The sequence below is a fragment of the Giraffa tippelskirchi genome, chromosome 1 (genome assembly GCF_054371585.1).
Source record: "Giraffa tippelskirchi isolate mGirTip1 chromosome 1, T2T-mGirTip1v1.2.pri, whole genome shotgun sequence".
Lineage (NCBI taxonomy): Eukaryota > Metazoa > Chordata > Mammalia > Artiodactyla > Giraffidae > Giraffa > Giraffa tippelskirchi.
This window is the reverse complement of record NC_137275.1, coordinates 84,432,635-84,449,330: the sequence shown is the minus strand read 5'-3', so window position 1 is coordinate 84,449,330 and position 16,696 is coordinate 84,432,635. Positions and strand designations below refer to the sequence as shown.

The following is a 16,696-nucleotide window of genomic DNA, read 5'->3' as shown; positions in this document are numbered from 1 at the left end:
GAAGACCCTGTTGGAGGAAAGCAGCTCTGGTATGGAGGAAAGGATATCTTAGAGTCGAGAGTACTGGGTTTGGATTCCAGCTCACCATTGGCTGGGTGGACTTGTCTGTGTCCCCTAACTTTACTGAGTCTGTCTATCTATAAGATGGAGGTGATAATGTTTAACTATGCTTAAAGACAGTGAGTGGGGGTTGATTCTCTGCATAAAAGAATTTTTAAGCATATTATACTATACAAAAAGTAGAAATAAGAAATTTATGTTCATGTGATATTTTATCATGGTAATTATAGTTAACATAGAGTGCTTACTATGTTCTAAGAACTATTCTAAGCATGTTAATGGATTAATTTATTTCTCACACTGATCATGCAAGGTAAGTACTATTATTGGCCCATCTAACTCATGACAAAAAATGAGGCAGAAAGAGGAAGATATCTGTATATGGTCACACAGTAAATGGTAGAATGAGGATTATGAACCAAGAAAATTTGACATTGGAGCTCATGCTCACAAATACTAAATTAATTGTAATTTAAAAGATTATTCATCATGTTAGAAGCCATCATTTTAGGTCTTTCCTAAAGTAACATCACTATAGAAAGTGACAATAGCAATTTAAAAAATAGACTGTAAAGTATAACCAAGTTTGAGAGTGAAAAAACTGAAAAAAAAAAGTGAAATGGTTTTTAAAAAGAGTGTTAACTAGAGGTTGATTTAGATTGTATCTAAAATTAATACCCAACATTAAAATATTAAGAATCATTTACTTTATTATGCAATTTTTTATCTTCAGTCTCAAAACCTACTCATGTTAAGAAAAATGATTGCTTTGTACTAATCAGAGTCTAAGAAAGGCATCTAATTTAAATAGAATGTCTAAAATTCCAAGGCCTGTTTAAAAAAATTTCTAGACAGTGTAGCAGTAATATTGTTGAGGGATTGATCATAGCAGATATGATTAGTTTGAACCATAGTTAAACAGTGCCAAGCAAAACAATGACTTTGGTTATCTAGAAAATGTAAATAAAATTCCAATGATAAAATACATGATAAAAATGATGTGATGTTTTTATTATGATGTATTCTATTAAATTAGTCTTTTTACCATGAGTTAAATCTATAAAGACTAGTGATATATCAGCTTCAGAAATATACTATGCAGAGAAAAGATCATGATTGTTTACAGATGTTAAATGATAACCAATTATTCCAGGCTTTTAAATAATAGTTTCACTTCACTTCACTTCACCATGATACTATGCTGGGTCATCAGTTATGTATTAATTATATAACTCCAATAAGTATAAAAGTATTTTAATACCATATCCCATTTCAAATATCCTGTTATTACTCATTAAGTAAAGCACAAATATGTACTTTTTCTGTAGATTAGAAGATTAATAACGTATAAAATTTCTGCTCTGTGTATTTCAGGTTGGTAAAACAAAGCAACTATAGAGATACATAGATTAAAAACCTAATCACCAAGTCTTTGACATGGCAGAATCTGATGGTCATATTAGGCAAAGACATATGAATGTGCCATAAAACACATGCAACAAAGCTCATACAAAATAGAAATTAAGCTGTAAAGAATAGGAGTATATACACATATATTGTAGAAGCATTAGGATGACTGACAAAAGTGAGGTGTGTTTTATCAAGAGAAAAGCTAATGAAATGGAAGCTATCATTAAAAACAAGTTTTAAAAACATCACTGGTTTTCAATCCCACATGGGGACTAAAATCTCTTTAAATTTTAAATCTCTTGTTCTGTTATCTAGCAGCACTGGGAAAATAATACATCTATACTATATAGTCAGATCAGGTAACAGGATACTAATTTTAAACAACAGAAAGTAAGACGGAGATCGACTGTAATTACTTTGGATAGGCTAAAAGTAGATAGTATCTAAAGCGAAATCCATATTATCCATTTATGTTTTCAGAATTCTACTTTAAACCTACTAAAGCTAAATTGACTGGTCAGAAGCTTTCATTGTCTCTGACATCCAGGTAAACCAAAGCATATGAACAGGCCATGGTTTTTGCGTTATTACAGCCTCAATTCTGTGTTAGTCAACTCAAGCAACCATTGTGTACTCAATAATAGGTATGACACAGTTAAGAACATCAGCAACACTATAAGCAGGCAGGCACAGGCAACCTGCTTATACTTATTTTTCTGGTGTTAACATTCTTAAAAAGCATGGAAAGTAGAAACTTTATAATGTCTTCCTCATTAAACCTTAGAGTAGCACTCTACTAGATGTCTTTAGCTCTATTTATAACCGTGCAGAATAACACTGTCTTGAGAAATGACAGCACAGTATCGTACATGGAAAGGAAATGCAGGATGCCATTGTGGGGATGAATTTCTAATTGCCAGCGATTATTGTGAATATAACAATATTTTCCTGAACATTTAAGTCTCTGTGGAGGATACCTACAGTTAAAAAGTGGGGCGGGGAAGCTTGTCTTGAAACTTTAAAATTGCATTGGTGTACGTGATAATGTAAGAAAGTACACAAAAGAAAAAATTTTAAATTGTTTTTAAAAAAAACATTAAGGGAAGCCGCGGATCCTTAGGAAGACACGAGGTTGCCCATAGTGAAGCTATATTTATAGAGTCTAATGCATCTTCAAAACTGGTTACAATCATTAGCACAGCAAACCCTTGTGAGGTAAGTGTATTATTATCTATGGTTCATAAATGAAAAAGCTGAGGCATTGACTAAGTCACTTGCCTAACGAGAATGAGTCAACGTCAAGAGTCATAGTTGACCTGGCCTAACGACTCCTGACGGTCAGTCCAGGGCTTAGTCAGCGGGGGCCGGAGTGGCTTCCCTGGCTGGCACCTGGACGTGGGCTGTTTCCGTTCACGTTAAAGCAGAACTGTGGAAGGGAGAGGACACAACTTGCAAATCATTTTTACTTCCACGCAAGATTTAACCCTGAAGTCCTAATTTCAGGAGTTGGAACAGGAAAAGCTGTCGGGTGCACTCCCCCTTCCCCCAACCTGTGGCAAGTGGGTACTGTGGGCGGTTCCGCCACCACCTTTCGCAGTGATGGCAATGAGTGACCACCAGTGTTAGCGGAGCCAAGGGACCGGGGAGGGTTGACTGCGCAAACTATTCTCCATTGCCAACTCTTTTTAAAACTAAGAGAAAATGGTGACAAGTCAAAAGAAGATTAAATAAACACACAGGCAACTCGTCCTAGGACCTCAACTAAGCAAATGAAGCCTTATTGTACGTGCTGAGCCTTCGGTTCCCAACCTTCCGGGGAAGATGGGAGGACAGGGCGACAAAGGGCACAGTAGGCATGCCTGGCAGTAAGTGCGACAGCATCTATCCAGGCGGAAGAGCAGAGGACTGAAAACCACCGGGCAGAACGCAAGTGTCCGCCGCGCAGAGAACCGCGAACCGTACCCATCGACCACGTGACCAGTTCTTTTTTTTTTTTCAAACTTCTTTGCCTAAAAGAAAAAAAAAAGAGGGAGAGAGAGAGAGACTTCACTTCCCAGAAGCCTCTCGTTAAACACGCAGCCGCAGTCTTGCGCAGGCGCCGCCAGGGACAAACGGACACGTCCGTCACGTGAACAGTAGCCGGCCAATCCGGTTTGAATCTCCTTTTTTTCCTCTCACCCCCCCTTCAGGAGCGGTTGTGCGATCAGATCGATCTAAGATGGCGACTGTGGAACCGGTGAGTATTGCCTTTGGCCCCCACCCCCACCGGTCCCCGCGCTCCGTCTCCCTTCGGACTGGGGGACCCCGCGGGACGGCGTTCCCGGCGCGCATGCTACCCCTTGCCGTCCCCTCCCCCTCTTCTTGGGCCTGACCTCCCCGCGGACAACTGGGGGCGCCCCGGAGGTTGGCCGCTACGGCGTGTGGAGCACACGTTCTGGTGGGGGCCCAAGAGCTCGGGGAGAGGAATGGGGGAGGGGCGGCACGGCGCCTCCGGCGGAGCCTTGAGGGGGCCACGAGGGTGCAGGGTGTTAGGGGCCCTGGGCTAGGGTTGTGGGAATTGTGTTTTCGGGATAGGAGGGCGTGGGGCCGGCTCCGAGCAGGCGTCGGGATCCGCAGGGAGGGTGGGCGGCGAGCCGGCCTGGAATGAGATGGAGGAGGGAGCCCCGGGGCAGCCTTTCCCTCTCTCCCTCCCGAGCCTCTGTCTAGCCCAGGGACTCGGGTGTGGCGCGTGTGCCGGGGTTCACTAGGCCGGTGGGCTGGGAAGCCAGTGGGCGCGCGTTGCCAGAGGGTGGGTTGGGCGGGAGTGGTGCTGCGGCACGGGCGGAGAAGCTTCGACCTCACCGAGGGGAGCCGAGAAGGGCGAGCGCATGTTACTCCAGCGCGTCGGAGAGTTGCTGGGGTTGGCGGCAGTGGAGGCGAGAAAGGTTTGGGGTGGGAAGGAGAACCTGTGCCGCGCGGTAAACCTCTGAAAGGAGGATGAAAGGAGGGGTGGTGGTGGTTAGATGGGGGACCACATTGTCCTCGCCCCTCCGTGCTCGAGACCGGGCTGTCATGGAGGAGGGAAGGGGGAGGAGCGAGGCCTACGGAGAGCTGCTGCCGGTCTGGTTGCCGGCCGGACCTGCTGTATTTCACACGCGCCTGTCTTCCATTCATTCATCCGTTCCGCGCTGTGCGCACGCCTCAGAGAATGCGACTGGGTCTAGATCCGTCTGTTCTTCCGAGTCTTTATCGTCTGGAAGTTTGCACAGACGCAGTTTATTGGAAATAGAAACTTAACTTTTCAAGTTAATTTTTCATTTGATTTTCTCTTTATCCGTTCTACTGGCTTCCCTCCCAATTTAGGTACCATCTTAAACTTCTTTGAAGCAGGTTGATCCCAGAGCACCAAGTTGATTGTTACCGCTCAAAGGAGAGAGTATCTTTGTCATAGTTTGGTTTTGCCGGTACTGGCTTACTGAAACTTCTAGACCTGTGTTGCCGTTTTAGGAATGTCGCATCTAAGTGATAATTTAGAGGCGTAATACATTTCAGCAGAAAACCTTTGATACTCTGGAACCAATTCCAGACCTTCGTTGCCAGATGTTTTCGTATATCTTTAATGGTAGTTTGTGATTTTGATAATGGCTTCCCAATTTGCTTTGACTCTTTAAAGACTTCTATAACTACTGTGAAAACTAGGTATGGAAAGGTCTGTAGAATACAAAAATGCTTATTTTTCATTACATTGATGTAAACTATCCTTAGCTTCCTGCCAGAGTTTAAGGAAGAAAGCTTGGTTATTTCTTCTTTTATTGGTACCAGTGTGTGTTTATTTTCCTGGAAATTAGATTGACTACAGAACTCTCTTTTAAGTTGCTGATAATATGAACTGATTTTTAGACCATTGATGTTAAATAGCTAAACGGTAAATATGTAAAATCTTTAACTTAAAACCCTTTAATGGGCTATGGTATTACTTATAACTCATCAACTCCCTTGCTGTCTGTACTAACATCAATTAAAAGCATTACAGCTGGTAATAAGGGGAAGGCTAAACCCTCTAAACAAAACAATAATGTATTCTGTGAAGTTTCAGTAACATTTAGGTCCTTTGGGTTTTGCAAAGCCATGCTGTTTTGTTTCAACAGCTGGGAACAAAACTGCAAAGTTTTGAAGGAGTGCTTTCAGTCAGTAAATATTTATAGCCCCGAATATGTTTAGGAGGTTGTACCAGGTGTTCTTTAGGATACAGATTATACAAAATGGGAATCTATACCTTGTTCAGTGTAAGCTTTTAGAAGCTGAATTTCTAATGATCCTGGTCAGTGATACAGTGTAGTATTCCTTCTAGTTGCTGACCCTTGGGAGATTTGAATACTGCATTTAAATTCGGGGAGTAGGGAACCTAAAAATCTGGTTTGTGAAAGGCGAAAGCCAAATTGAAACTATAGTAGTTTGAGGATGCCTGTAAAATACTTTAAAGGGTTCATTTTAGTGTAAAAATGCGATTTTTTTTTTAGTACTTTTTAATGTACCCTTGTCCATAGATTAGTCATTTAGAATTCTTTTTGGCAATTTTAAATAATGGGATTTTTTTTTTTAAGCAACTGATTTGTATTTGTTGCAATTGAAGTATCCCTGTAAAAGCCTACAAAAAAGTGTATTTATTCATTGCTATTTCAGTTAGCTTGTGAGTTTCCTTATTCCTTTTTTCCTGGGCATAATCATAAGCACCTGAAGAGTCATAGGTTTTTCCTGCTTGTCCCACCTTGGTAGGCATTCGGGGAATTTTTGTCTCTGAAAGTTATGTAAAATATCAGTCATTTTCAATTTGATATTATGTGATTATCGAGCGTGTGTGTGTGAGATCAGTTAAATTAAGATGAATCTTACACGGAATCTAAAAAAATGATAAAAAGGAACTTACTTTCAAAACAGGAACGGACTCACAGACACAGAAAATAAATTTATGGTTACCAAAGGGGAAAGGGAGGAGGAAGGGATAAATTAGGAGTTTGGGATTAACAGAAACACACCATGATATATAAAATAGAGCACAGGGACCTGCTTGATAACACAGGGAGCTATATTCGGTACCTTGTAATAACTATAATGAAAAAGAAGGTAAATATATACGTGTGTGTATATTTAAAACTTTGCCAGTGTACCTCAAATTAGCACAGCTTTGTAAATGAACTGTACTCCAAAAAAAAAACACCCATGACAGAACACACGGACACACAAAAGAATACTGGATAATACTAAATTTGTTAAGAAAGTTGATAGGCAAATTAAAGGAACCATTTATCTCTTTAACAGGTACTATGGGAAAATTTTGAACAATACTCTCCTGTTACTCTGTTGGCATTTGAATTGTGGCCAGGTCAGAATTAGAGCTTGTGAGTAGATCAAAGTTAGACTTAATATGAGTTGGTAAAAATGGCAGGCCATTTTGCCTCCAGTGGATCATTGCTTTGGTAGCTTTTATCTTCATTCTGTTTTCTTCATTATTGGGTTATTTTTTGACTGGTAATTTTTTTAAAGATAAGAGATTTTTATTTCTTTAGTTAACTGAAGGTATATAATTTTACTTGCTTTTATGTTGTGTCTTTTGAATTTTTTTAAACTATACCTTAGTTTCATAGGTGGAATTCACTTGGACAGTCAGCTAATCTAATGTTTCCTTTTTTATCTCTTAGAAATATGTTTTGTTTTGCAGAGTTTATTAAAAGTAAATCTTAAATTCATGACAAATATATTATATAATGCCATGTTTTTTGCTAAACAAAGACTATTGACAAGCAGACCTTGCATGTTAATATGCGTGTTTTTTGCTTTGAGAAAGAACGTAGTGTTATCAGAGTTCATTCATCAGCCAAAGAAATTTGGTTCTAGTGTTTATATTTTACATTTTACTTTTTTACTCTGAATTAATATTATGCCTAATTATTTGACTTAGAGAAGTCCAGCTTAGAAACAGACATAGTCTGCACTCCAGAGTTGCAGAGAATAAAATGTTTAATGACTTAAGTAATCATAATCCAGTTTGGATAGAAAATTCTACATAAAAAATTTTTTTATTAAGTATTCTATTTAATTTATATAAGATTAAGAGTATAGAAGTATCTGCAGTCCTGGATGTAACAAGGAACCTGTCAAGTAGTTGTTATAGCAAAGGTAATTTCTTCCTTTCCTTCTCTGCTTCTGTTAGAAATTTTCTTGCTGTTTTGGAGTTGCTCCATCTTTGTCATAGAGAATTTTTTGAGAATTGGAAGTGAGCCTGAATTACAATCTAATTTTAATGTCTATGTGACCTTGAAATTTCTAAGGCTAGCTGAAAAATGGAAATAAGATACAATGATTTTGATTTTCAAATACATTATTCAGAGATGACAATTTGTCAGTTACAAAGAACTAGATAAAGTTAATATTCCATTGATGTGCTGCATGCAGGTGTATTCATGCATGGGTATGCTTACCTTTTCCTCTCTTTGCTAGGAGATTCACATAGCTGACTTTATTTTTATCATTTCTTTGCCATTATTCAGAAATACAAAACTTATAACCCATAACTGACTGATACACTTCCCACTCTTTACAGTAAAAAGCAGTAGTATTCTCTTTAAAGGTTCCTATATGTGTCTAGAGAAAAAAGATGACTTTGTCTCTTAAGTACTGTGTAGTCATTTCTAGTCTCTTACTTCTAGAACCTGAGAAGGTGATCAGAAAAATAAGATTTTTCCCCCAGTTGAAACTTTAGATACATCTTTCATAGAAACAATGGGAAGCTGTAATTTTTGCTTACTGTGTTCATTAAGAGTCTGTAGAATTATAACAGATCTAACCAGCTTTGCATTTCCAGGGCTACAGATTTAAAGTTCTAAGCAACTGACTTAATAGAAATGTTCTTTTAAATAATAGTCTGTAATAGTGAGTTTTAACTTAAGTAATCTTTATAGCTTAATAATAATTAACACAGCACTTACTGTGTGTCAGGCATCTTACTAAGCGCTTTACATATATTCATTTAATTTTTTAGCAGCCTTATGAGGTAGGTATTACTCTTATTTCACAGATAAGGAAACCAAGGCACAGAGAAATGAAGTAACTTTGTGTGACTAACTTGCCCAAGATCGCACAGCTAATAAGTGGTGGGGTGGAGTTCAAACTAAAGCAGCCAAGTTCCAGAGTGTGTTAAACATGACACTGTCTTTCCAACAGGCATGTAATGGGTGTTCCTTGTGTGACTTGGAAAGATTAATTTGATAAACTTAATAGAGATTTTGCTACAGCTCTAAAATAAAACTTGTAGAAGTTTGTTTTTAGGTTGTGTTGTAGAACAGTGTTTGCTGATATCCAAAGTATAGAATCTTAAGAAAATAGCAACATTGTGTCCAAAGTCTGAGGACTAAACAAGTTAGTTACACTGTTCATTCTTCAGTGAATGGTCTAGGACTTTGTGGGTTGATTTCTAAAGAAAGTGAATGATCTCTTCCCTTCTCCCCCTTCTCATTTTATTTCTGGACCTTGTCAATTCAAATGATTTGACAGGTGAAATATTTTGCTAGTGGAAACAGTGTAGTAAAATTTTTTAAAAATTTGCCAATATGGAAGCTATTCTCAGCTACCTTTGACTTTTAGTAATTTTGGTGAAAGGTCTGGCAAAGAGTTAAGCAGTTGTTTTGAAAAAGTTTCAGTTATAATGTTACTAATCTTAAAAGCTGAATTATTTGGAGGAGGTGGTAGTAATAAAACTAAGATTTCTCTGAGTAATCTTTGTAGTAAATTCTTTGCAGTAATCTTTAAAGCTAAAATATCTTTAGTTACGTATTTTAAACTTGTTACTGTAAAATGCTGTGCTTATTACAATGACAGTCAATAAGATTTTAGTATTTATGTGAACTAAAAAATTGTTATAAAAAATTCTTATGGGGTTTTCCATGGGTCATCTTAGGATAACAGTTTCTGTAACCACAAAGTCTGATAACTTAAAAGTATTAACTAAGGCAAGAAATACTTCAGTAGAGAGAAAATACACATCTTTTTCTTGTAGTTTTTTAAAAATTGTAATGTTGTGGAATAAATACTTTCTATCAGTGAGAAATTCACATTTCAAGTGACTAAAAAAAATTCTGCCAGGGTCACAGAGTTCCTAACTGAGAGTGCTGGAACTCAAACCAAGGTTCTGTCTACAAGCTTTATTACAGTTATAAAAAAGAAACTAAAATTCAACCAATACTCAGAAGTCCAACTCTTTACCTACAGGAAAAACTCTACTTTAAGGATAGAATTGAGTCATAGGTCGCACACAAATAAACATACAATCAGATCTGAAAGGATGTATGGGTGGTGGCATGATGGGATTATGAGTGAAACAATTTATTTTTTTCTTTTGAACTTGTACAACTTGTATTCTCAAACAATATTTAGCAAAAGTCACCTTTGGATCTTGGTTTATAGTTAATGTTATTTTAGCTTTTTAAATTACTTTTTCCTTAAAGGTGATGGATCCTTTTAGCAGTCTGCTGGAGCCTGTGACCTCATTATCAGAATACTGTTTTTAAATGCATTAAATAAAATGTTAATACTTATGATTACAAAGGAAAATAATTGAAGTACAGTAAGGATTAAGAGCGTTAACATGAAACATTAAGGATGCTGCCTGGCACAGGCCAAGTCCTGTCTTACTGGTGTGAAAAACCTATCTATCTCCTGTTGTTTCCAACCACCTAGTTCTCTCCAAAGCATTCAGATGTTAACTGGCTTTTTTGAGGATTCTTCTGAAAAAGTTCTGTCCAGGAGAACTTTCTGTGATGATCAAAGTGTTCTATATTTGTGCTTCCAATACAGTAGCCACTAGCTGCAGTGAAATAAAACTAATCCAACAAAGAAATTATTTTTAAACTTTAAATGTAATTTTTAATTACTTGTAATTTAATTCCATATGTAGTAAATGGATACTGAATTGGACAGTGGCTCTAGAATCTAGACATATCCTGGTATATACAAACACATATTGTATTACAACGTTGTAAGGAATAACTGGATACAACAAACGCCAGTTTGGTTGGGCAAGTTATTGTTAAATTTTACTTTAGGAAGACATCTTTCTAATTTTTCTTCTGTATTCAACTTCAAGATAATTATTTGGTCTTGACAAAATTGTCATATGACCTTGTTTTGCTGTTTAAGAAAGTGTGTGTGTGAATAGCCAGTTGTTGTTTACATTGCCCACAAATCAGTTTTTGTACAAAAGAGTATGCAGTGAAGTTTACTGAGGCTGTTCCCATCCAGATGGATCACTTTTAGGGGCAACCAGGATGGTCAGATGGTCAGTTCATATCTTTCTGTGGAGATTTGTATATTCAGTGTCCCTCCCACCCCCACCCCAGATTTCCATCCAAGGATTCAATCAACTGGATCAAATTTTGGAGAGCCTTCTGTGCTGTGCCATTTTATTTAAGGGACTTGAACATCTGTAGATTTTGATATCTTATGGGGGTCCTGGAACCAATCTGCCACAGATACTGAAGGATATATATACACACTATATCATATACATACACAAGCAAATGTAATATTGACCCTTGAACAACCTGGATTGGAAATGTGGGGCTCCACTTAGGTATGGATTTTTTTTTTTTTTCCACTAAATGCATTCTATGATACTAAAAGATCTGCAGTTGTTTGAGTCCACAAATGCCAGGTTTTGGCTGAGAAGGGCTGACTAAAGTTGTGTGTGGATTTTTGACTGTATAGGGTTGGTACCCCTAACCTCTACATTGTTGAAGGATCAACTGTATATTCTTTACAAAAAATAAGTGGTAGCCAACTCCATACACTATTCTGGCGTCTTGTGTTTTTCACTTATGTCTTTTAGAGCATTTCATATCAACAATCAAGTTTTCATTTTTTTTTTCTGATGATATATATTACATGGTTTGATCTTAAAACATTTCTATATTGATGAACACTTCCTGGGGTCCAGTTAAGGCATTAAGTATATCAAAGTTTATAATCCTGAACTGATTATAAGAGGGAATGTGATTGTTAATCTGGGGATGAATTATAGTACCATTTGTGTTTATTGGTTTGGCTGTGTTATCCATACCAGATAAACTGAGTACTAGGTGATAATTGAACAGTTAGAAAGATTGATAACTACTGTAATTATTTGAGAAAGGCAATAGAAAATTCAAAGGTGTGGAAGATTGTTAGAATTACGCCCCCTAAAGAATCATACCTCCCTGTATCCATACTTTTGAGTAGTCTACAGCTCCCCTCCGGTCATACACACCCACCCCTTACCTCCCACCCTACTTCCCATCCCCAGTTTAGCCATTAACTTACTTTGGAATTCCAAACATTTGCTAATTAAGTGCTGTGATGAATAACTCTTATCTGTATTATTCTATACATGAGGTGGTATATCTGTAGGGTGAATGTTTTGGCAACAAATTGAAAATTTAAAAAGTCTACTGTCTTTGGCTATCAGGCTACAATTTTTTTCTTTTTAGAACTTTCTGAGATATTTATATGTAGAAAAAATATACATGTGTCTGTAAATTTTAGAGTAATAAACTGAAGACCCATCATGTGAGACATCATCAGTGCTTCAGCTTTCTATTCCATGGTCACATTTTCATTTCTTTGCCCCCTCACCTACTCACTATCCCGACCTTCATGTTAATCATTTCCTTGATTTTTTTGAACAGTCTAATTATCTTTAGAGTTTACTATCCAGTCTGTGTATCTTTCAGCTGTTTTAGTTTTGAAAAACTAAAAACTTAGATGATGTATAAGGAAAGCACAGTATTGGTACTGTACTGAACACACCTTCTGAGTTATAGCTTGGTTTCAACTTCCTGAAATTTCTACTAGAGCCCCTCTTGGGAAAACCAATGGGTAAGATTATGTTCTGGGAAACACAGGACTTAATAGTTTCCTGGTGGGGCTGTGAAATGGGCCAGGCAGAGAACCTTCAGTTAAGAAAGAGGTCTCTTGGAGTGAGTTGTTCTGTATCTAATTTAAGAGTAGGTTATAATTTTGGTGTCAAATTCTTAGCTGTTCCAGGGAGCAGGGCACAAAAGAGGGAAAAAGGAGCTTTGTTAGCATATGTTTAAGCTGAGTTAAGTGTATATAAACACCCAGGCCAGACACAGGTCAATCTGTTTTTTAATGAAAGGTAGAATAGTAAGCCCTTTGGTCATGACATGTGTGAAATGAATGTACCCTGAATCACATTGCTCCAGTCTATAGACTGTTGCTGTCCGTATCTGGTGCACACCTATCTTGCTTGGATCCCTTTTGACTGTGTTCCTGATTGGCTTTCATGACTTCTGTGTTGCACCCCTCTGTTTGCTGTATCTCTTTTCTTCCTCTGATTATGGTTACTTGTTTCACTATGGTGGATCACATCTTCCAGAAAATTTTTGAGAAAAGGTGCATGAGAAAGATTTTTGAAACCATGCATATTGAACATGTAGCTTGGCTGGGTGTAGTCTTTTCTTCAGAATTTTTAAGTCCCATGGTCATTTTCTCTTACAATTTGTTTAATTCAGGAATTATTCTGATGACTTTTATTTTTAACGTGACCAGTTCCCTTTCTGTTCCCCAGAAATTTGTTTGAGTCTTTCCTTTTCCCCATTTCACAGTGACATACTTTAGTATGAATATTATCTATTGTGCTGGGTACTCATTGAACTTGTTAGATACAGCAACTCATATCCATCTCTTCTGAGAGATCTATTGGTGATTTTCCTATCCCCGTTTTTCTCTTTGAAATGGTTAAGTATATATTGGATCTACTGCACTGAGTCATTCATGTCTGCATGCTCTGACATGCTCTTGTGTGCTCTCTAAATTAAATCTCAATTTTGCTCTCATTTCCCATTTCTTTTTGTTTTGTTTTCTGTGCATGCTAAGTTGCTTCAGTTGTGTCTGACTCTTTGCGACCCCGTGGACTGTAGCCTGCAAGGTTCCTCTGTCCATGGGATTCTCCAGACAAATGCTGGAGTGAGTTGCCATGCCTCTCCTCCAAGGGATCTTCCCAATCCAGCAATTGAACCTGTATCTGTTATGTCTCCTGCATTGGCAGGCAGGTTCTTTACCACTTCCAACCTTTTCTGTCTCATAATTTAAATTTCCAGATGTTCTATCTCTCTGATCTTCTGAATGCTCATTTTCATAGCTTCCTGGAATAATTGTATGTATGCACAATCTTAACTTTTGGAGGATATATAGGTACGTACTTTTAAAGGCGTGATCTATCCCTGGCTATTTTTTCCAAGTTGCTTTTTTCTTTTTATTCTTGAACTCATGGCAGCAATCCTAGGGACTTGGGAGTGGTTGAGTGGGGCTGGGGATGGAGAGACCTAGTTATTTCCAAAACAGCTTTCACTGGATTCTTTTTATTTATTTATTTTTGGCTATGCTTTGTCTTTGTTGCTGCACATGGGCTTTCTCTAGTTGCGGTATGTGAGGGCTGCTCTTCGTTGTGGTGTGCAGGCTACTCATTGAGCTGGCTTCTCTTATGGAGCACAGGCTTCAGTAGCTGGGGTACACAGTTGCCACACAGCATGTGAGATCTCCCCGGACCAGGGATTGAACCGGTGTTCATTCATTGCAAGGCAGATTCTTAACCATTGGACCACCAGGGAAGCCCTCACCAAATTCTTTTCATTTACTCCCTTCACTCCCAAGTTATAAAGGTGCTGCCAGGAGACTTTAAGGTGTATACTTGTCCATCTACATTCCACTTTTCTTTCTTTCTTTTTTTTTCCCCTGCTCTCCTCATGATTGTGGACCTTCTTTTTTTTTTTTTTTTTTTTAATTTATTGACGTTTTAGTGCAATTTTGACTGGGAACAAAGTTAGAATCATTTATTTATTCAAACATTTAAGTGCCTATCATGTGCCATGCACTCTTGAGTGCTTAACCCAGCTCTCCCTTAACCTACGAGATACTGGATTACTGAATAGAAAAGAAATAAAGAACTAATACTTATTATGACATTTAAAAAGTAACTTGTTGCGTTCTGATTATAGAATATAGTGTTAACAATTTTTCCATATAACTAGGCCAAAAATGCCTGGAATAATAACAAACCTAGGAAGTTCTTTGCAGTAATCATATACTCAAATGCTGGAGTCTTTTAAGTGCCTAGAAAGTATAAATCCTAACAGTTTGCAGGATTCATAAATAAAGTGAGAAATACAGTAGAGGACTTTAATAAGTGAAGAATCATAATTTGCTTTTCAAAGAGATAATGTTGGAAAAATGTTAATTTTTCCTAAAGTTAATGTGTACATTCTGTATAAACTGAATGAAAATATTTGCCAGTGCAGTGGAAGCTACACTTACTGATGGGTTTCACAAGCTGGCCTTAGGGCTGCTTTTTTGTGTGGCCTGCTAACTAAGAATGGTTTTTATTTCACAAGATTGTAAAACAAAACAATGAAGAATTGATCAGATTCCCAGCCTAAAATATTTACTCTCTGGCCATTTAAAGAAGAAGTTTGTAAGTTTATTTGAAAGAATAAACAAATGAGAATGGCAGTAAATTTTTGAAAAAGAAGAGAAAAGGGGAAAGAAGAATGTCCCCTGCAAGGAGAAAAAACATTCAACAGAGGTACTTTTAAAAATGGGATGTTGGTGCATGTGGGAACTGACATCTCTGGAACAGACTGAGCAGTCCAGAAGTAGACACTATATGTATTTGGGCTTCTGTATTAATTTTGTTATAATAAATTTGGAACATTTAGATATGTATGAAGAAAAAATTATCTGTAATCCTACTATGTTCTCTGGTTAATATTTTGGTTTACCTGTTTGTGTACTCTTCCCCCCCCCCCACTGTGTCTCTCTTTGTGCCTTTTTCTTTTCCTTTGACTTTTTTTAGAGCAGTTTTAGGTTCACTTCCTTGAAAGGAAGGTCCAAAGGGTTCTGACTTTATCTCCTGACCCGACATGCACAGTCTCCCCCACAATCAACATTCTACACCAGAGTGGTACATTTGTTAACACTGGATGAACCTACATTGACACATTAGTACCTGAAGACTGTCGTTGACATCAGGATTCACTCTTATTGTTGCACATTCTGTAGGTTTGGACACTTGACATAACCTATTTACCGTTATAGTTTCATACAGATCATTTCACTGCCTAAAAGTCTTCTGTTTGTCCCTCCCTCCTCCACAACCCTTAGCAACTACAAATCTTTTTACTATCTCTTGTCTTTCCCAGAAATATAGTTTTATCATATAGTTGTTAAACAGTATGTACCCTTTAAGGATCCTCTCACTTAGTAATATGCATTTAAGATTTCTCCATGTCTTTTCACAGCTTGATAGCTTATTTTCTTATTGTAGAATAATATTCCATTGTCTAGAGGCATCACAATATATTTGGAACTTGTTAAATTAAAAAAGTGGCTTCCAGCCCCCTAAAAGTAAAATTCTCTGTTTATTCAGTCTTGAAATATTTTTCCACATTTATGTTAGCATTTTAAAATAGTTCATATATCATAAACGCTGTGATTTATCTGTCACCTTTGGTTGTATCTTTTTTGCCTCTACTTTTGCTTATTAATATAAAATATATAAAGCTCCTATTATCCTGAGAGTTACTTTTGATAAATACAGAATTAAAAGTATAACTGGGTTAAAGATTATAGATGTTTTTATATTTGGAAGTTTGGATGGTTCCTTAAGTGAAAGGATATAACCATACTCTCTAAACCTGGGGACATTTTAACAGTGACTGCAGTACCTGGTTTTTTAATTTTTAAAGAAATACAGGTTGACGTCTTTGAAAAGATGATTCAGATAAATTCCAGAAAACTTTACTCAGAGAATAAAAGGATAAATCTAATATTCTTATTAAAACCATATTTTTAGTAAGAAATTTTAATGTTGAAATTTAAAATTTTAACATTTAGCATTCAGTTCAGTCGCTCAGTCGTGTTCAACTCTTTGCGACCCCATGGACTGCAGCATGCCAGGCCTCCCTGTCCATCACCAACTCTGTAGTTTACGCAAAGCTATACCCCCTTGCTATTTAGCATTATAGAACTTAAAGCTAACGCATGGATTTTAAAAAGAATTCAAGTGCTTGTTTAACTGTGACATGTTAAAATTGATTATTTAAACTAACATTTAATCAGTATCCTTACATTTGAGTTATGCTTTTCAAATTGAAAGAAATAAACTTTTAGAAAAAATTTTACTTATTTTTTGCTGTGCTGG

General features: G+C 37.2%; 1 protein-coding gene and 1 long non-coding RNA gene across 3 annotated transcripts in view; one reads left to right on the top strand and one right to left on the bottom strand.

Moving 5' to 3' along the window:
* Window positions 1–752: 752 nt before the first annotated feature.
* LOC145547269 (uncharacterized) lies at window positions 753–4,661 on the bottom strand. Its single transcript, XR_014083689.1, has 2 exons — window positions 4,312–4,661; window positions 753–3,479 (listed from the first exon to the last, which is right to left on the bottom strand). It is a non-coding gene; the product is annotated as an uncharacterized LOC145547269 (long non-coding RNA).
* The window catches only part of EIF4E (eukaryotic translation initiation factor 4E), a 39,026-nt gene continuing 25,140 nt past the window's right edge, over window positions 2,811–16,696 (top strand). Inside the window, exon 1 of one of the 2 annotated variants that reach the window (XM_081596415.1) lies at window positions 2,811–3,706. In XM_081596415.1, coding sequence (XP_081452541.1) covers window positions 3,689–3,706 — 18 coding nt within the window. In that variant the 5' untranslated portion in view covers window positions 2,811–3,688. The remainder of the gene's footprint in view (window positions 3,707–16,696) is intronic. The other variant, XM_081596406.1, reaches the window with a different exon arrangement.